Source organism: Bacillus rossius, chromosome 10, assembly GCF_032445375.1.
Source record: "Bacillus rossius redtenbacheri isolate Brsri chromosome 10, Brsri_v3, whole genome shotgun sequence".
In the NCBI taxonomy this organism is placed as follows: Eukaryota; Metazoa; Arthropoda; class Insecta; order Phasmatodea; family Bacillidae; genus Bacillus; species Bacillus rossius.
This window is the reverse complement of record NC_086337.1, coordinates 45212740-45228259: the sequence shown is the minus strand read 5'-3', so window position 1 is coordinate 45228259 and position 15520 is coordinate 45212740. Positions and strand designations below refer to the sequence as shown.

Here is a 15520-nt window from a genome sequence, read left to right as displayed (position 1 = left end):
ATCTTAAATTTGGTACCATAATCATTACTGCAGTGGACAGAGGAAACAAAGGTTAAACAACATAAAAAATTCGTAACTCACTTAATAAGCACACTATCATATCCGTTAAAATTGTTTGTAAAACTAACAAATATCATCTAAAACTTTTGTTTAAAGCAAAGTTTTTAAACAACCAACTATTTCTGCAAATGGTGAAAAAAAAAAAAAAAAAAAAAGCGTTTAAGTGTCATCATAACTCCCTAATTACCTATTTACCCTAATAAATAGGTTACAATTTAGTGTAAAAACCTTGAAAATTAATTAGAACGTTTATCTGAAACCATTTTTGATGAGGAACCACTACTGCAAAGTGATGAAAAAACAGGGTTTTAAATAATAAAAAAAAATCCCTTCGTCACAGTCTACAGGCGTAGGTAAATTCCAAAGTACCAATTTTTTTTCTGAAAATGTTTCTGAAACTTCTTTGAACTCTGGGAACATTTAAAGAACTTTATTTACATAACAAAAAAAAACATATATGTTCGTCAATATTCAAAAAATATCGATTTAATATTTTCTCGTATTCCATGCAGCGAAAATATTTTGAATGTAGGTATAACTTAATGATCCAGCATTGAATTTCTTAACGAATTTCATATTATGCCTACTAAGGTAGTATGCAACTATGTTTGTCATCCAAACACTACCCTATTATTAATCACAATTTTAAAAAAAACAACAATATACACTTTTAGGGGGGGGGGGGGGAATATTTGCACGACTTACAAAAACCTTTAATCGAGTTATTTTGCTGTCAAACATTTTTTTTAAATAACTTGCTAAGTCAAACTTATTGAATGAAATTTTTTGCTGCATAAATCATCCAAATATATTCTTTCCCCAAAAATGTATTGCATATTTGATATGATTTTTAATTGTTATCAATAGTAGGGTTTTTATGATTGCGAAGCAAAAATTTTTAATCACGGTATCTAATCATTTCACAGTGGGAATTTAAAAACTTTTGAAAAAAAAATTATATGTAACTCGAAAAGTACGATAATAATTGAATTTTTTTTTTGTTCAGGAACGTAACTTACTGGCCAATCAACTGGTCTAGGCTTGTCGCTGAGTTATGTGACGTTCTGTAAATCACGTTAATTCCAGTGGAATTCCCTTTTTTGGCCGAATCGCTGAGTCGCCTTAAACTAGAGTGATTGTGTGCTGGAGATTTTGTTTATGTGGGTTAAGGACACAAACATAGAAAGCAAAAGGGGGTTACACTGTTGGCTAACAACAGTTCAGCCGGAAAAAGAAAAAATATCTTTGCAAGCCGAGTTGAGTAAGTCACGTTCGGGAGCACTGCATATAAACACTGTCCAGATTCGTGTTCGGGGCCCAAGTTTGGGAGCAAACCACCCTTACTCTCAGCGAATATAAATACTCTTCGGCAGAGAGACTTGCCACCACAGAGTGCCTCGCGTCGTGGAGAGAAACACAGACAAACCTCAGCTATGATCGCCAAGGTAAGGCAGAGCTTTCTATTCCATATTCCTTCGTCAAGTTCTCGTTTCTCTTTGACTACTTTCCTTCGTCACAAAAGACGCAGAAAAATATCTTCTCGTGTTAGAAACAATTCGTGGCATCGATCGTATGCAGTTTTAGTTTCTCTTTAACTACTTTCCTTCGTCATAAAATACGCAGAAAACTATTTTCTCTTTAGAGCCCATTCGTGGCATCGATTGTATGCAGTTTTCGTTTCTCTTTAACCACTTTCCTTCGCCATAAAAGACTCAGAAAACTATCTTCTCGTTAGATCACATTCGTGGCATCGATCGTATGCGGACGTTGAGTGTAGCTGAAACACCGAAAATTCAAAACTTGTTAAACCTAATAAAAAAAATATTAAAGTAAAGAGGTTAACATCTATTTAGGAAAGTAAACTACCTTGGTATAAATGGGTTGACAAACCTTTAAAATTAACTTGGAAATTAGAAACAATAAAAGTCTGCGCATTCAAAATGTTTCTAAATAATTTTTAAAATAATAAAAATATAATATTTTTTTTTAACCAACGTATAACATTTTTACGAAACACTCTTTAATTTAATAAATGCAGACCTTAAATAAATATAATTTTATATTTATATTTTGTAGAAAACTTTTATACCTGGTCTTAATTGAATTTAAATCAAAACTGTCTTAATATAGTACGTAGTTTGATCCTAAAGCATTGATTATTACACTTGTTATCCCTCATTTCGAAGAGCATAGTTTCAATTCTCTTGTATTAACAACTGTTTTTAATAATTTCTTAACCTACTTATTGTACATTTGCTATGTTGAAAAGACAACTGACTAATCATTTCATAATACGTATATGAGTTTCTGTACTAGGTTGTTAGCGACATAAAAGGACAATTGCTTTTTAATAAATATTAGTAAAATACTTTAACTAACTAATCTAAATCCAATAATTAAAATAAATTATTCCTAAAAATCGCACAAATAGAAAAGTACGCATATTTACGTTTATTAATAAAATAACAATATTAATTGTAGAAAAGAGGTACACTAAAGAAAGATGAAAATTACATATACATAATTTTATCAAAGTAAAATAATAGTATTTATTATAAATTCATTGTTTCTCTAAAAACAAAAAAAAATGCATTTATTATCCTTTTAAATTAACTATAATACGAAACAAATATATAGTATTTTAATATCTATTATGTAAAACATAATTTCAAAAAAAATAAAAATTAAATAAAATTACAAACATACGTGTTATTAAATTCAATAAAGGAAAATGGCACAAATTGCTATAGAGATTATATAATGTGCTTGTTTACTTTCAGATCATCGTGTTGGCGGGACTGGCAGTCGCCCAGTCTGCCGCATTCCTGCCAGGCTGCGGCTGTGGAGGCTGGGGCTACCCGGGTCCCCTCGGAGGAGGCTGGGGCTACCCGGGCTACCCGGGCTACCTGGGCGGACTGTACGGAGAATACGGCTACCCTGGCCTGCAAGGATCGAGTTCAGCAGCATCTTCTTCCTCTAGCGCTTCTTCCGGCGGTGGACTTGGAGGTTCAGCTTCGTCTTCATCTGCAGCCTCTGCGGCCTCTGGAGCGTCTGGAATCAGCAGCCCCTTGTATGGCGGATATGGCGGTCTGTACGGAGGTTATGGGGGTCTCCTAGGAGGATATGGGTATCCGGGAGGCTGTGGTTACCCAGGATACCTCGGTGGACTCTACGGAGGTTACGGATATCCTGGTCTGGTGGGAGGACTGGGGACAACTGGGAGCTCATCATCGGCGTCATCATCCAGTAGCGCCTCTTCTGGTGGATCTGGTGGTGCCTCGAGTTCATCATCATCATCGTCATCGTCATCAGCTTCTGGATCTTCAGGAACCGTATCTCCCGTTTACAGTGGTCCTTACGGAGGATATAGCGGTCTGTACGGAGGTTACGGTGGTCTGTACGAAGGTTATGGTGGTCTGTACGGAGGTTGCGGGTACCCAGGGTTCGCTGGGGGCTGGGGATACCCTGGTCCAGTCGGAGGTTGGGGAATCTCCGGTCTTCTCGGAGGTTGGGGATACCCCGGACTTATTGGAGGTTGGGGATACCCTGGCGTCGGCGTCGGTGCTGCTGCTTCTAGCTCGGCCAGTGCTGGAGTTGGACTCCTAGGAGGTCTCGGTGGTTATGGAGGCTATGGCTACCCTGGTGTTGTCGGTGGCTGTGGAGGTTGGAGGAGTGTCTACCCGGGTACCGGCGCCGCCGCTGCTGCCTCCAGCGCAGCCGGAGTCGGCGGCCTTTACGGTGGTCTCTGGTAAATGGATCGGAACGCGAAACGTTTTTGCACTCTTCTCCTGTCCGGTATTCTCATGTGACTGATCTGTTCTTTAAATAAATTTAAAGCTGTCTTATGTATGTATATATTTTTTTGCAATACTCTGCAAGACTATGTAATGCAGTTATTGCACTTTTCTGAAGTGATGTGACAAACACGTTCTTTAAATAAAGTAAATATGCAATGTTTCTTATTGTTATTTTTTATTATAATTTATTTATAACGGTTTTTAATCTTGCAAACAACCACAGTAAATATCTTATTTAGTTTTTCATCAAAATTTGTAATTTTATTATACTTTTATGCAACTACAATATTCCAGTACTTGAAATGGATGTAACTATGTTTGATGAATCATGACTTTTTTCTAAGATTTCCAGGTTACATAAATTTAATTGGATTGTTAGTAAATTTTTGTTAGTGAACTAAAACTATATCTGTTTTAATACATTTCAGAAAGTTACTATCGTTCATTTTTACAAAATAAGTATAAAAAATAAAGGAAAATATTAGCTTTTTTAATTTAGAATGTCATCAACTAAAATAAACGTAATTATATCTTGCTTATCTTCAGTATGTATTAAAATAAAATTTATTCTCTCTTTATAGGGTATATTAAATTGCTTATTTTACTGACTAATATACAAATTTATTACTTAAAGATACATGAATTTGTTATTATTTAATTATGGTAGTTATATTTCCCGTACATATGTAGAAATGTTTTATCATTGAATTACTGATATTCATTGAAGCAAAAGTTCAAGGAAAAATGTTTTGCTAAGTATGAAGTGATTAAAAAACAAAAAAACTATATATTTTTATACTCTAAGGTTCCCCTTTAAATACAAACCAAGACTGTAGAGTTGAACATGGAATGGAAATCATCATTATAGAAAATCAAGTGAATTTTTAATACCATAAAAAATATTATCTTCAATAAAATAGAAAGTCTGTTTGTAAAACAATACTTTATTCAGCAATGCAAGACTTCGCATTTTCCAGGGACTCAACTTACTTAATAGTCATACCATATCACTGTTAACTAATAGGTTTGAACCTAGTAAATAGTAGGTAAATGAAAAAAAAAATTCAGTGAAAATTTATTACAATGCTGTGTAATGTACCAGAGACAAAACGAATAGCACCGATGGTTTCCCGACTCGAGCACGCAACGTACAACTGATGTACCCGTACTTCGCTACGGCAGTCTACAGGCAGATCACTCTTGCGCCGCTCATTATACATGCCCCTCCTTGTGGTTACGCCACTGCCGTCGATGCCCGTTGCCATGGAGACGAAGAAGGCATGAACAATGCAAAATCCTGTTATGGAGACAAAGTACCCACTGTTGCCTGAACTTATAATAATAATAATTAATAACACCAATCAACATTGATAATCAGTTTGTTATTAATTATAAATTATTAAGACCATTAATCGAAATAAAAACTATCCTATCTCTCAAGTTGGAAAAAAATTACACATAAATGCCAATTTTGATCGAAATCGGTTAACTTGGTGAAGAGTTCACTGGAAACAAACATCAGTACACTGGATTTATATATATTAAGATGTCATTACAAATCTCAACTCTAAACATAAAAAAATGCTGCGTTTTTTTATCAGCAGACAAATTAATGTTTTGTCGTGGTACCTAGAACAAGGCTCCCAAAGGGCGATTCATCAGAAGCGCAAATAACACCAACCGTACAGTACGAGTTATGAACGCAATAGTTAAGACGACTTATGTAAGGAGTTGCACTCATGACGAAAAGAATCATATCTTATGTTTTTCACTTCCCGTCACTCCGTCATCCGTCCGTACGTCAGCAAGCCGAGAGATTCACATAACTCACGTCTGCCAACAGACTGGTAGGCTTAAATTGTAGTGAAAATTCTCTTGTATAATTAGATTAGATAAACTACCGTTTTAAGTTGAGCGCTTATAAATCCAAATATTTTCGCTCTAATATTTACTTTAATATTTTTCAGATTTAACGTCCATAATTAATTACACTTCTATGTCCCTGTTGTCAATTATTTTTGTATCAAATAACAAACTTTAAAATGCGTTCGAACGCAAGTTAAGATCGTGTTTTATGGTAGCAGATAAACAAATAAACGAACTTCAAAACTTATTTTTTAGATGATTAAAAATTTTCTGGAAATATTTTGCAAACATTTTGGATGTTACAGCTTTATATCCGGTCCGTCCGGTGAAAGTTAAAGCTCGGAACGATTTTGACGGTTTGATTGGAATTTTCTGGGCTTTCTGATTGGCTTGAGGTCACGTGATTGAAGGTCGGACGCGAAACGGACGTACGCGACGGAAGCGAAACCGTCCAGCTGTCGCTCTGCGATGGAGTATACAGTCTCGTCAGACCTCGTCAGCACGTAGAAATTTTTCTAGAACCACAGTTTGTCGAGATCAGTAGTTAATTAATTATTTTGAGTCACTTACCTTTCACATTACATCATTCACATTGGCATTTGGAAATCAAACATTTTATCATTAAAATGTTAACCATAACATTAAAATAATATCATTTTAAAACAAACAAGGCTTGGGCACCATATATAAAAAGTTAACTTCAGCTTTCGTCAATGCACGAGTTAAAAACCTCTAATTATTGGGGGAATATATTTTTTTTAAAACAAATTTACGACAGTTTTGGGTAAATTGCACGTGAGTGATTTAGTTATGGAATGAAAATCAAGAAAGCATCTTGATGGAAACTTCAGGTATTTTCCCGGTACATACTGTAAACAGAGTCTTTTAACATATCAGAACTTCTAGGTTGAGGTGACGTATGTTGCTACAGAATTATGATTTACCTTCGTGGACTAAATATACATGTTTACTAATTTTATCTAACAAAAAACATACAATATAATTTTCCAAAAAATATATATTTTGCCAAACACTTTATCGATAAATTTGGGAAATTACTTACCATAAGGTGATCATATATTTCTTGTGTTCTTAAAAACTAACTGTAATGGGCTAAATGTAGTGTAATCTATATTCTATTCTTTTTTATTTTGCTACTTTGTGATTAGAAAATTTTAATTTCGCCTAATGCAATTATTCCTATGACTGTAAAATTTGAATAGCTCGTTTTTTTCGTGCATTTTTGGTTTACTTTTTATCTAAAGTGAATACATATACTTCATTGTTAACACAATGCTACCACTGTAAAAAATTATATTTCATTGTTCTGTTATGCTCTGTTCTGTGCTTGAAGTATTTAGAACTATTTACAACACTGTCTTAGAATCACAATACGTAATCACAATATGAAACTCCACACCTATAAGAGACATTCAAAGAAAATAAACTAAGAACCTAGAAATAGTGACACACTTATTTGGTCCTTATATACAAATATAAGTATATCTTACATATTAAGAGGGTGCCACCCATTTCAGGTCCAGATTTTATAATTAAAGTAATTAAAGATAAACTTGTAGACTTTTTCAATTGTTTAACTTTCACGAATTAAAAAATATTTACAGCGCGTACTTTTTGCATAATTATATACCAAAGTTACATTTTTAACGTTTTTGGGTTGTACAAATAAGAAGAATTTAATTTATTGAAAAACTAAAACTTTTTAGGTTTAACTGCAATGCCACTGGCTGCTTCAAGAAATGGTTTGTATTTCTTTGAGAAAATATTAATTGGTATTTCAAAATTCTCAAATTTGTTACGATTTTGACAGCCAAGAAACACGGAATGAGTTTTTGTGATATAAATGCAAACCATATCATGAAGTAGCCAGTGGCATTGCAGTTAAACCTAAAAAGTTTCAGTTCGGCAATTAATTAAATTCTCTTTATTTGTACAACCCAAAATCGATAAAAATGTAACTTTGGCAGCTAATTATGCAAAAAGTTTGCGCTGTATAAATTTTTCATTTCGTTAAAGTTAAACAATTGTTTAAGTCTAAAAGTTGATCAGTGATTAACATAAATATATAATCATGACCTGAAATGGGAGGCACGTCTTTAACTGTATCATTTTCTAATAAATATTTAATTTATCTTTTAAAAAATCTTTGTCAGTTAATGGGTTGGATGCATTGTGGAGCTTTCTTTCATTCCTTTTTTTTTATCATCGCGTACTTTAATTTGCTGTAAGCCTATTAAAAGACTTGAATATTTGTAAAAATAATAAAAATAAAAATTCTAGCTGCTGTGAATTCTCGAATATAAACGGGCGCCTACTGAAGTAATAATTATTGTCTTGCCAACGTGTTTTTTTTCTTCTGGAAACGTAAAAACCTCATTACATTCCTTGTACATCGATCTTGAGGAAGAGCTGATTACGATGCGATCCAGTGTGGCGTCTAAACATTTCAGCTAAAGTAAAAAAAAACAACAACAACACTGGAAAAGCATGTTTTTCCCTCGAAGCAGAACGTCACGTACCTCGGCGACGCTTACAAACACCCAGCACAGCCGTGCCCGGCCGTCAGGAAATCTCCCGCCCTCCGCGACTATAAGTACTTCTGTCCGAGCTCATCCGAGTCACAGTTCGTCCATCACAACGTCTGCGAATACCAAACACCAGCCATGAACATCCAGGTATGAATAATCCACTTTCAACCCTAGTCGTAACATTGCATTCGACTATCCAGGTTTACAACAAATGTGTCCTATCGGGTATGTTTACTTAAATATGGAAAAAAAAAGTACGATTTCTCTGCAGTAATCAAACAAATATAAATAGATAGACCGATAAAATTAATCACAAGATTTTTTTTTTTATTTTTTTTTTTTGCGTCTTCAAAGACCTAGTCTGAAGAGAAGTCGTTCAATGCTTCAAAAATATGTTTATAATTTTCTGAGTATTGGAGGAATGGTAACCCTAAATAACTCAGTGCATACAAGTACTTAAAAAGCAGTCTCACATAAGAGTGTTATAACATTATAAACGTGTGGTTGGCTTAGAAATTTTTTTATGCAGCCTAATTAAAGAATCTATTCAAACGTAAATTTGTTAGGCAAGTTTTGTTGGCATTAGCAATAAAAATGCAAAAAAGGAAAGACAAAGAACATTTTTCATAAAACAAATTTTGCTTAGTTAACATAAACTAAATATCTGAGCGTTAATATTATTTTCTTCATTTTCAAACCAATTATTCATTTGTTGATAAAATAAAATAAAAAATACTTTAGCTGAAGCTCTACTAAACTCTAAAATTATTGCATACACTTTGCTAGTCCATACAAGTGCCAATAAAATACATTTACAACACAAAAAATATATTTAGCAATTTAACTTGTTACAAAATATTAAATGTTTACTGCATTGCGCAATAAAATAGGCATTCGCAAAATTATTCAGTCAAAACGTATGAAATTCTATAATATTATTTCAAATGTTACCCATGTAGACGGTAACTGAAAAAGGAACATAAAGCGGATACAGAAAGAAAGCACAATATTTTCTGTCTGTAAAATAAATTAAATATGTCTTCTTTGTGTTTCAGATCGTTATTTTGGCAGGACTGGCAGTTGCGCAGTCAACCGCATTCCTGCCCGGCTGCGGCTGTGGAGGCTGGACTTTACCAGCTCCCCTTGGAGCAGGCTGGGGATACCCGAGTGTCCTGGGGGGCAGCTGGGGGTACCCGAGCTACCTGAGCGGACAGTACCCTGCTCTGGTGGGAGGAGTTGGATCAACTGGAAGCTCCGCCGCTGCGTCCAGTGCCTCTGCCGCCAGCGGACTTGGCTCGGCGTCGTCTTCGTCGTCGGCTTCTGCGGCCTCTGGATCTTCCGGAACTCCTACTCCCGTCTATGGGGGCTACGGCGGTCTCTACGGAGGATATGGATACCCTGTGGGTGTTGGAGGCTGTGGATACCCAGGATCAGTTGGAGGTTGGGGGTACCCAGGCTCAATTGGAGGGTGGGGATACCAAGGAGTTGGCATCGGTGGTGCTGCTGCCTCTAGCTCTGCTGCCGCTGGTGTTGGGTCTCTGGGAGGTCTTGGAGGATACGGAGGTCTGATCGGAGGTTGGGGATACCCAGGATCAGTTGGAGGGTGGGGATACCAAGGAGTTGGCATCGGTAGTGCTGCTGCCTCTAGCTCTGCTTCCGCAGGTGTTGGGTCTCTGGGAGGTCTTGGAGGATACGGAGGTCTGATCGGAGGTTGGGGATACCCAGGATCAGTTGGAGGTTGGGGATACCAAGGAGTTGGCATCGGTGGTGCTGCTGCCTCTAGCTCTGCTGCCGCAGGTGTTGGGTCTCTGGGAGGTCTTGGAGGATACGGAGGTCTGATCGGAGGTTGGGGATACCCAGGATCAGTTGGAGGTTGGGGGTACCCGAGCTCAATTGGAGGGTGGGGATACCAGGGAGTTGGCATCGGTGGTGCTGCTGCCTCTAGCTCTGCTGCCGCAGGTGTTGGTTCTCTGGGAGGTCTTGGAGGATACGGAGGTCTGATCGGAGGTTGGGGATACCCAGGATCAGTTGGAGGTTGGGGATACCCAGGCTCAATTGGAGGTTTGGGATACCAAGGAGTTGGCATCGGTGGTGCTGCTGCCTCTAGCTCTGCTTCCGCAGGTGTCAGTTCTCTGGGAGGTCTTGGAGGATATGGATACCCTGGACTTACAGGCGGTTGTGGTCTTTGGTAAGCTTATGGCTACCAGAGTATCAGCTCAAATGCTTCTTCTAGCGCAACCGGTGCTATTAGATGTTTAAATGTCTATAGCAGCTACATAACTCGAAAGTCACCTTTAATATTTTATTTTTGACATGTATAAAATCAACACAACTGAAAATTCTTTGTACCTAATAATTAGTGTTCATGTAAATTACTGTAAAAAAATTTAATGTCAGTGTAATTTATTTTTATAACAATAAAATAAATATACATTATTTAAAAAAAATATGTTCTTTTTATTGTTGCTATCCAGCGTGCAAAATTTTTAAAATACTTTTGGAATACTACGAGAATTTATTGTAAGGTAATTGTTTCATAGAAATCGAGATATTTATTTATAGGTTATATGATATTAATTAATTAATTATTATTTTCAATTGTAAAATTAATCACAACACTTTTTATTTACATAAATATCGAGTTACTATCATAAAACACTCAAGCAATTCCACATTACATTTTTAGTTTCCTACAGGTTTGCAGATAGACTTGAATCAACATATGTTTTAAAAATTTATATATCAATCTTGACTAAAGATAGCCTTTAGTTCACTGTTTAATATTATTTCATAGTTTTTTTTATTTGGAATGCTTACCATAAACTTTAATGAGCTTCATAATTTAAATTTATGTCACGATCTTAATTTAAGTTCTAATTATTAATTATGCTTACAGGCATGTCATGATAAGCTTACTTTAAAAAGATTGTCTTAGCAAGGATAAAGAGGTAATAAATATTATAGTAATGATTATTTTTTCAGCATCATTCTACATGACTGAAGATTTTTATGTTTGCAATTTTTTGGCTAATATTTTCAGATTAAAATTGTTTAATGTTTATATGAATATAAATATTACAATTGGAAAATATGTATACTAATAATATTTTGATGCTCCATAAACACAGTTTTTCATTTAGAAAATTGTATTTCTTAATTTTCATGTGAAATTGATATTGTTATAAGTTAAGCAAATCCAAATTTAACGTTTATATCCCTTTATGAAATTTCTGGTTACAACGTAAATCACAAACTCCAGACTGTTTAAGTGGAAGATTCAAACAATCAAATTAAAAAGTAATCTTAGTTATTCTATATGACTGCTCAAGTTATTTGCATTTATTTAATATGGTAAATGATTTTAGGATTACGAGTAGCTATTATAACCTTAAAATTTCAATGTTTGCTATTTAATAGTATTTTCCCAGCTCACCTGGAAATTCTAACTCAAATACTTTTTTAAGCATTGAATTATTACTGTATCCCTTTATTTACGCCTTTTGAAAATTATTTCTGATTAATTTTTACACTGCAACCTAATCTACACTGTAGAAACGTGCAAAATTTGACTTTCACTGTTAGTTTATTTTTACATTTTTTTAACGTGTTATTTGGAAAAAAAATACATAAAATTTGTGTATTTTTACACATTTACTGTGTAAAGTTACCATTATGTTGTGTAATTTTACATCATATGTACCTATATTTATATTCTATAAATTCAACATTTATGTAAAAATACATAGTTTCCTCGTAAATGAATGATTCTTCTGATGATTTTACACACACAATTTTCTTGTGTAATTACACGAACATTAAGTATAATAACACATTTTGTTGTGATCATAAATACACCGAGATGATTTGTGTGATTTTACATAAAATTTACGTTTTTAAATATTATCAACTAGAGTAAATTCACTCAAATGTATTCCGGTGTACCTGTCAGGCATCATTCCTTGTGCAATGTTCTCACTAAATAGCGTAATTTTACAACTAATGTACTTAATTTTCTTTAAATTAAACACATTATAACACTAAGTTGCAGTGTAAATCAATGACTCTTGTGAAGGTTCTACACGCAAAATGTTCTAGTAAAATTACACAAACATGAAGTGAACATCACTTTGTGTTGTGATGATAATACAACAACCTGGAGTGTGTAATTTTACACAAACAGTATGCATTTTAAAACACTATCAACAAGTATTAATTTACTCACTTGTATCCCCGTGTACCTACACTGTAAAAACGTTATTTTTGACATTCGATGTAGGTGTATTTTTACTCGTAATCATGGGTCGAGTTATGAAATTTCATTGTTTTTAATTTAAAACTAATATTCGTAGTTCATATGCCTTATTTTATTACACAATCTCAAAGTTATTATGTAGCCCAATGGTGAACGTCGTTGCTGTCGGACCACGATTACAAAAGGTTTTTATTTTAAATTTTCCTTGCATTAACAAAAATTTATTACTGTTTTATCACAATTTCATTAAGATATAAATAACCAAATGTATATTTTGGCATAAGAGCACCGAGTGCTGGAGTATCAATTATGTTATGTACCACGCCAGTATAAAGTGTATTTTATATGTAAATAGAACTCTTGAATTGAAATAGTCGGATCACGAGATGAGAATCTTTGTTAGTGGATCGAGGTCACATCACCGCACTCGACAGTTTATAAAGGTCTATACAGAAGGCGCACTAGCAACGCCAAGTAGCTAACTACAGAACCTTCCATCATGTTATACAAAGTGCAAAAAATTTATTTGATGAATGGTAGAAACAGCAGCGTAATTTTACACAGACAAAACGTGTGTTATACATGCATGCATAGTTATAGAGACGATGTATGTGTAATTTTACATTTATATCAATAAAATTACTCATCCGAAAAGTGTAAAAAATTACTCATACATATAGACCGGAAAAATTCGCGGGTTCAGTGACCTCCAGGATAGACTCCAATATCCTCTACACACTCGGGCAAATGGCAACTGTTCATTGGCTGTTGACGTGTGAGTCGTCTCGATTGGGTGGCCTGTGATTCGACACTTCTATGAGTGAGGGTCTCTAATTGGCCCTCAGTCCTCCAGATTAACAGTGAACCAATGACAGAAGCAGCACTAAGGTATAATTATTTGAATTTTAGCATAACACGAAATGAACCCGCGAATTTTTCAGGTCTCTACTCATACAGCGTAAATTTGATTATTTAATGCTAAATAGTTAAATTACCTGGGGTGACCTACTTTGTTGGTTTTGTTTTGCAACAAATTTGTGTTTTATTTTACATATCTGTGTAGGTTTAAATGCACTAACACATTAAAAGGGGGGGGGGGGGGGAAATACACCTATATTAGTAGAGATAAAGCTGTCCCTATATTGTTGTAAATTGTTTACAGTTTTACCGTGTGATTATAAAATAATTAAATAATGAGCAGTAATTATTTTGTAAATTTTAATAATAATCTTTCTATCAATTTCAAATACAAGTAGGCGAATAATATGTTAAATAAAACATTTAATAATAAATATTTAATAGTTAATTGAATCTACAATATTTTTATGTTTTATTGAGTGTAGCATAAAAAATAAAAACATAGCATACTTTTGTTTAGTAAAGTTCATATTTATATAGTGACAGTAAACTATTGTAATTTTATTAGCTACTATCTGAAGTACCCGGCGTTGCCCGGGCTGAACACATGGTGAAAGACATTTTTTTTTTCAAAATCAGATGTAAACAGTAACTATCTTCTTAACCCGAAAGTCAAGTGTTCAAAATTTCATCAAGTCTTACCCATATTCTGATTCAAGGGGTAAAAAAGGGTGATGTGGAATGAAGGGTTGGACCCGGGGGAAAGGGGAGTGGGAAGAAAGTAGGTTTTCAAAAACCCATGCATTCAATTAACGTTTTTTTTTAAAATCATGTGTAGATAGTAAGGTTATTCTCATTAAGTCAAACGTGCAAAATTTCGTCTAGGGGGGTGAGGGGCCAAAATACTAGGAACAGGGAAATGGGGGTTGTTATTCATAATCTCGTGTATTCAGTGAATTTATTATTTCTTAAATTGGATTTTGACAATAAATTCCCCTTTTTTGTACGTGAACTGTTAAAAATTTCACAAAGGAAAGCCAAAAATCTGCTTTACGCGGTAGTAAAGTGGAATGGGGGTAGTTATTTCTAAAGGAAGAAGGGTAGATTCAACCGTAATTTTATTTTTAATATCAAGAATGAAAAATCTCACCAAGGAGTGAAAATTTCTTCTTAAAGGAGCGGGGATATGGTAGTTTTTAGAAACATCATGTTTTAAATAAACATTTTTTTTATGAAAATCAGATGCAGACAGTAATTTTCCTCCTTTTTTTAACATCAAGTGTGCATGATGTTATCAAGTTGCACCAGTAAAATTTAGTGGTGGGAAAGTTACACCGGGGTGGTTTTTTGAAATCTCATAAAGATAATTTGATGACGATAAATTTTATTTAAATATAGACAGTTAGGCCTAATTTTCTCTTAACTTGAACATCGAGTTTGCGAACTTTCATCAAGAAGTACCGAAATACTGCTTTAGAGGTAGTATGGGGAATTAGGGTTGGGGTTTAGAAATCTTATGTAGACTGGGGGATGGGAGAATTTTCTTTTAAATCGGATATAGACAGTTATCTTCCTTTTAAATTAAACGCAAAGAGTGCAAACTTTCATAAAGAAATACCATAACTAGCAAAATTCGCGGATTCATTTCGTGATATGCTACAATTCAAATAATTATAACTTAGCGCTGCTTCTGCAATTGGATCACTGTTAATCTGGAGTAATAAGGGCCAATTAGAGACCCTCACTCAAAAAAGTGTCAAATCACAGACACTTTGGTCGAGACGACTCACAAGTCAGCAGCCAATGAACAGGTGGCATTTGCCCGAGTGTGTAGAGTGTAGTAGAGTTTATCCTGAAGGTCATTGAATCCGCGAATTTTGCAGGTCTCTAGCCATAACGCTGTTTTAAGGGATAAGGTGAATTGTGAAACCTCACGTGGACCGGAAAATGGTGGTAGCTATTTTGAAATTATATAAAGCAGTAAGTTTCCTATTGCTTTTAACATTAACTGTGCTTAATGATATTTTTATATACCAGCATTATGCTTTAAGGGATAAAAAACTGTGACAGTTTGGTTTTTCAAAATCTCATGTAGGCAGTTACCTTACACTTTTTCCTCAATTATAAGTTGAACAGTA

At 34.6% G+C, this 15520-nt stretch overlaps 2 protein-coding genes across 2 annotated transcripts; both read left to right on the top strand.

The window, feature by feature from the left end:
• Positions 1 to 1395: 1395 nt before the first annotated feature.
• Positions 1396 to 4017, top strand: LOC134536062 (spidroin-1-like). Its single transcript, XM_063375591.1, has 2 exons — positions 1396 to 1505; positions 2841 to 4017. Exons 1-2 carry the CDS (start codon positions 1494 to 1496, stop codon positions 3810 to 3812), a joined length of 984 nt encoding a protein of 327 aa, XP_063231661.1. The 5' UTR covers positions 1396 to 1493; the 3' UTR covers positions 3813 to 4017.
• Positions 4018 to 8309: 4292 nt separating this feature from the next.
• On the top strand, positions 8310 to 10719 carry LOC134536061 (spidroin-1-like). Its single transcript, XM_063375589.1, has 2 exons — positions 8310 to 8419; positions 9328 to 10719. Exons 1-2 carry the CDS (start codon positions 8408 to 8410, stop codon positions 10462 to 10464), a joined length of 1149 nt encoding a protein of 382 aa, XP_063231659.1. The 5' UTR covers positions 8310 to 8407; the 3' UTR covers positions 10465 to 10719.
• Positions 10720 to 15520: the final 4801 nt, after the last annotated feature.